At 42.2% G+C, this 6,000-nt stretch overlaps 1 protein-coding gene across 2 annotated transcripts in view; it reads left to right on the forward strand.

Annotated features, from left to right (window-relative positions):
• The window catches only part of LOC308319905 (disintegrin and metalloproteinase domain-containing protein 10), a 34,627-nt gene that overhangs the window by 24,279 nt on the left and 4,348 nt on the right, over nucleotides 1-6,000 (forward strand). For both annotated transcript variants that reach the window (XR_013964498.1, XM_080770135.1), the window contains exons 10-12: nucleotides 2,543-2,714; nucleotides 3,177-3,321; nucleotides 3,816-3,999. Coding sequence is in view for 1 of the 2 variants with exons in the window: in XM_080770135.1 (XP_080626261.1) it covers nucleotides 2,543-2,714; nucleotides 3,177-3,321; nucleotides 3,816-3,999 (501 nt within the window). In the remaining variant the exon portion in view is untranslated. The remainder of the gene's footprint in view (nucleotides 1-2,542; nucleotides 2,715-3,176; nucleotides 3,322-3,815; nucleotides 4,000-6,000) is intronic.

Raw genomic sequence — 6,000 nt, forward strand, 5'->3', positions numbered from 1 at the left:
GAAATGCCATTAAATGGGGCTGTAGCCTGATCAAACCGGGGGCCCTTGAAATGAAAATGGTTGAAAGTCACTGATAGAGCCGTAAAGATATTCTCTTATGGGGTTTCTTGGTATATATTCTCTTATGGGGTCCGCTGGCTAATGAGTGTCATTTTGGGGGTCCTGTCTTGTTTTATGATAGTTTTGATCTGAATTCATCTGGTCAGTCTTTTTGATGTACTAGAAAACATGTTTTCAGAACATTGTGTCTGTGTAACAAGTACAACTAACTATATTATTCTATTAGCCTGATTCACATGGGACATCCTTATCAGCAGGAATTCAAACATACCCCTCCCTTCGCGCACGCACACACACACACACACACACACACACACACACACACACACACACACACACACACACACACAAATGCACATGCACACAGTCATACACACACAAAACACAGATTCACACAAGCCCCCTTTACCCACCCATGGACATGCACACATGCCCCCATCCCCCTTGGATCGGATTAGACCTTGTTCAGATGCCAAATAGTGTGTGGTTTGTTTTTAACGACTATAAAGTATGACCAATCTCTGTGATCTGGCTGATCTGTTTACCCCACAGCTTCCCACATGGCATGTTGTTTGTGTTGCACCTTAACAAATTTTCTCTGAATGACTCACCTCTATGGACATTATACGTTGGCCCTAATTGAGTAGTCTAGGGGTAATTTATGGGGGCTCTTGGCTCAATTGCAGATAAAGAGATAAAATAAGGCCTCTAATTGATAATCATAGTGGCCCTGATCTAAGCTTCAAAGGCAAGCTTAATTAATTTTCTCTTCCATTCCACACGCACGCATGCACGCTGTCACACACGCTGTCACACACACACACACACACACACACACACACACACACACACACACACACACACACACACACACACACACACACACACACACACACACACACAACAAACACACACATGCATCTCCCCACTTCGCACACAATGTTCTCTACATTTAACAGCTGTTAAGACAGGCAACCTTTCCCCCCATTATCTCGAATGCCACATATTGCCCCCCTCTCTATGACATCTGCCCCTTTCCACCCTTCCCTGTGTTATATTCACACTTTCATGGGCTAAAGATTCTTTCCAGGCAGTCTTGGACAGATTTGTTCTGCTTCACTATATCTCTGGACCTTTATAAATTAGATAATGTGTCTCTGGCTCTGGCATACAGTAGGTATCACTCACTGATGCACTGACAAGCATGTCTCATTGCTTCCAGACCAAATGCAGAGACATGTGAGAGGGGACGTCACTAGTGTAGATATATGGTAGGAGTAGTGTGGGGGTCAATAATGAGTAGAGAAGTGTTCTTTGGCCTACTTCCCTTGCACCTAATGTACATGCAATGTCTGACACATACTCACGTAGGCTGCTGAGATGATGAGTGACAGACCCAAAACTTTTGTTCTTCCTTGTATGTGTGTCTTCGTTTTATGATCAGAGATCATAGTTTTGATCTGAATTGATCTGGTCAGTCTTTTTATACTCGTATTATAGTTTGATTTAAATTAAATTTAAAGAAGCACAACATTTGGTGGTTTCCCTGCAGGTTGTTCATAACTACAATTACATAAAATTACCATAGAACAATAAAACAATAAAACAACTGATATTTTTAACCAAGGCCAGTCTTGGGCTGGAACCAAGACACGGGGGGCTCAGTGTTCTGTTTTCTGTGTTCCTCATTAGATGGTGGAACAGAACAGAACACTTTCTGCCTGATCTGCCAAGATACAACTTTTAAATACTTAAGAATATGATTGTTTATTTAGTCAGTAAACCACACCAATGCCAGCGGGGATATGGTTTTGTTTTAAGTTTTTTTATTGTTTTTCTTCTTCTTGTGACCTGAATGATTTGAAACCAGGCTTATACAACAACAGCCTAGAATGAAATATTACCTCCCTCTGATTCATAGACATCGGTGACGGTGATAGCATTTTCACTATTACCGGATGACCTGTAACGTGGTTTAGGCAGCTTCTGAACAAAGCAATAAATAAAGTCGATCTCCTGTGTGAATACCAGAGAAATCCACAATGCCAGCCACATGTTATTATGTTCATTCCTTTGTTGATAGACAAATATGAATTCATATATCCACTGTAGACTGTAGATCCATTGCAGATATGTCTTTTAATATAAATCAGTGCTATTGAACACCCTTTACGTCTGTATGTTGTTTTGAAAATATTGAACCAATGGAATGTAGTAAAAAAACGCTTTGTACAAAACCTCTTAACTCCATTGGATCCTCAAACTGCCTGCTAAAGCAACTAACTCCACCACCTCTCCCCCTCTCATGGAAGTAATTGACAATATATAAAGCCACAACACCAACTTTGATGAGGCAGTACTTGCTTTCTTTTCCAAATATAAGGTTTTCTTAATTTCCTGAAGAAAATATATTTTTCATTTCCTGAAAAATTTACATTACTCTTACCTGCTGTGCATCTCACATGTTTTGTCTGTTTGCCAGCATGATGAGGGCTCCAGCTGTGGGGACCTCGGGTCTCGTGGAGGCAAAGGAAGATACCTGATGTTCCCTCACGCCACGGACGAGGTCCGGGAGAACAATGACAAGTTCTCCCCCTGTAGCGTCAAACACATCAGCAAGATCCTAAAAGTAAAGAAGGATGACTGCTTTATAGGTGAGGGGGAATGGAAGCTGTCTAATAGATACCACAGGTAGACGCTGTCTACCTGTGGTTCTCTTCTCTTCTAGATCATTGCTGTACATCATCTGCTATAAGAGAACATTGCGTACTTGACTTTTATTGCACAGTAAAAAAGATTAGGAGATACAAGCTGTGTGCTGAACATTATTCTCTTTACTCTTACTTATGTGTTGCGACTACAGGATGTACATCATCTACTCACGTGTGTGTGTGTGTGTGTGTGTGTGTGTGTGTGTGTGTGTGTGTGTGTGTGTGTGTGTGTGTGTGTGTGTGTGTGTGTGTGTGTGTGTGTGTGTGTGTGTGTGTGTGTGTGTGTGTGTGTGTGTGTGTGTGTGTGTGTGTGTGTGTGTGTGTGTGTGTGCGTGCGTGCGTGCGTGTGTTTCTTCTGCTCTGTATATGTATGTGCGTCTGCATCCATGCCTTCTTAATTGCCAGTCAGTGATCAGCCCATCTGTGGAAACCAGATTGTGGAGGAAGGTGAGGTGTGTGATGTTGGTCACAATCAAACCGATCTGTGCTGCTACAGCGCTCATGAAGCTGTGGGCGTTCAGTGTCACCTGAAGCCTGGTAAAGTCTGCAGGTACTGAGTACGCACATGCACGCAAGCACACACGCATCACGCGCACACACACACACACACACACACACACACACACACACACACAGACACACACACCTTAGCCCTATGGTTCTCAAACTTCTTAACGCTAGTGGTTTCTGGGGCTAGGACACCCATAACTCTCAGAGTTACATATTTGTAAGGGTTATTTCGAACCTCCTCAAGAACCCCACTTTGAGAACCGGCATGTGATTAAGTATAAATTAGGCTTAATCAATGAGATATGAACTTGAGAAATTTCAATATGTAGCCTAAGTTTCACCATGCTAAGATGTTGCAAACCTGCATCCCTTCCTGGTTTGAGATTTGCACTGCCATCTTTTGGATATGGAGGTTTACTTGTTGCGGCATGTGTGTTTTTACAAGTATGCACATATCTCTTTGCTTTCCTCATGTAATGTATGTAAGTGTGTTTATGTGTGTACGGGCACACACCCATCTATCCATCCATCTAGTCCCAGCCAGGGCCTTTGCTGTGGTCAGAGCTGTGAGTTTAAGCCAGCAGGAGGGGTCTGTGATGATGCCACTGACTGCCAGAGAGAAAGTGTGTGTTCGGGCCTGTCTCCATTCTGCCCTGAGCCCAGCCCAAAGGAAAACTTCACTGTCTGCAGTCAGGGCACACGTGTCTGTTTAAACGGGGTGAGTCAACCAGAGCTACTGTAACTGTACCACCTCAGGGTGTGGTAACTCTAACATTTCAACCGCCCTTTGCCCAACCCTTGAGTCAGTGTTGTGCAGTGATGTAGCCCGGTTCTTATCACTTCTTTATATCATCAGGTTTTGAGTGTTATGCACGTGTGTGTGTGTGTGTGTGTGTGTGTGTGTATAATTTATATTGTCCTATATACAGTATGTTACGTACAGTATAGGTTTGATAAACATTAAATACTCCCCCTTCATCAGATACTTGATACGAATACCAAATGACTCGCCCCTTTACCAACTCGCCCTTAGTATTTCCCTCCCTCTCTGAAATCTGAAATTATCTTGTATACATATTTATTTGATTGTATAGTAGTCGATCTCTATACTCTGTAACAATTTAGAAAGAACAACATGTCACAGAGACGGTGACTGCTTAATCATCATCATCATCATCATCATCATCATCATACTATAATTCAGTCAATGTCTGAGCGTGTGTCTGTGTGTGTGTCTGTCTGTCTGTGTGTCAGAAACACTGCCATATCTCCTCACCGCCTGCACCAATCGCTCCCACTTTTTACACAGGCATTGACCATAATAATATGGAGGTCTTAACGAAGCCTAATTATAAATTAATAGTGAATTTATTAGTGAATTTAAAAAACGAACACGCACCCAGGGCGCAGTACCTCCCGCGACCACAAAGGGGGGGTGGTACTGCGCCAGTCTCACAACGGGTAAGGGCTAGTTAAGTTAATTTAGGTCCTTCTAGCAGTTAATTTCGTTTTATTAATCACATTTCTTCCATGTAGCCCGTGGATATACAGAGTGAACTTAAAGATGGAGTGCCACCATTTTTTTCCACCCTAAAACATGATCATCAGGTATTATTACAATATAAGGGGGAAGAACTTTTTCCAAAAAGTGTACAGTATTTGTTAAAATCATGCTTTTATGTGGACACGCCCACCAGTTCATTAAGTATGCCTGGTTTGCCTGATGGGTGGTGATCCACCTGAACTGAAGCCGCACCCACAGCTTTAGTTGAATTGATAAAGGGGGAGGGGTTAGGGGAGGGGCTGATAGTGTGGTGTCACTATATTACTGTTTACTTCATTGGCCCGTTTGACTGTCTGCCTAAATACAAAGTCAATACACCATTGCACATAAAAACAACTCCAGGGTGTCTAATGAAGTACTGTCACCTCATAGACACATGAAAAACTGGACAAATACAAAAATTGTGGCACTCCATCTTTAACAATGATAAATGAATATGATAATACCTTTTAAATAATCACCAACATGAATTATGTTTGTTATTTACAGCTAGGTAGAGTAGTGGGGCGAGATGGAAAAGGGGAGACCGTACCTGTTACCCTTGATACAATGATTGTACATTATCTACCATGTGTATTTGGTTTAAAAGTATGTGTAACTAATTTGATTGTAAAAAAAAACATTCCAGCACCCTATTAAGAGATTCATCATATCCATGTGATCCAAAACCACCATTCATGTTCCCCCTCAAAAGCATCCATCGTGACCAAATATCTGACATTATGGTGATAGATTATTCTTCGAATTGGGGAGGCAGAATTTATTCTGGGAAGATTGCTCAACATTTCGTAGAATAATCAGAATGTTCTCTAGAGGCTCATACGCTCAGATGCTTAATAGCCTGGGCAGCATTCCTTTTCAGGTTTATGATCCGGTTGGGAGCGGATGATATCTTTGTAGTCATTGTTTTGTAGTCCGGGAACCCTCGCCCTCAATTTGGAACCGATTTTTCCCAATAAAAGCTGCAGACTACAAGAGAACGAGTCACGCTTTTATTGTTATTCTTCCGGTTTGAGAAAAAGGAAGTTCCAGATTGAGGGTTCCGGCCTGATGACTACAAAACAATGACTCAACATGACGTAAAGATACCATCCGCTCCCGACCCGATCAAACACAGACAAGGCTTTCCTCTGAGGTACAAAGCCTGGTGACGCA

The sequence above is a fragment of the Protomyctophum bolini genome (assembly GCF_963924005.1).
Source record: "Protomyctophum bolini genome assembly, chromosome: 8".
Taxonomy (NCBI): domain Eukaryota; kingdom Metazoa; phylum Chordata; class Actinopteri; order Myctophiformes; family Myctophidae; genus Protomyctophum; species Protomyctophum bolini.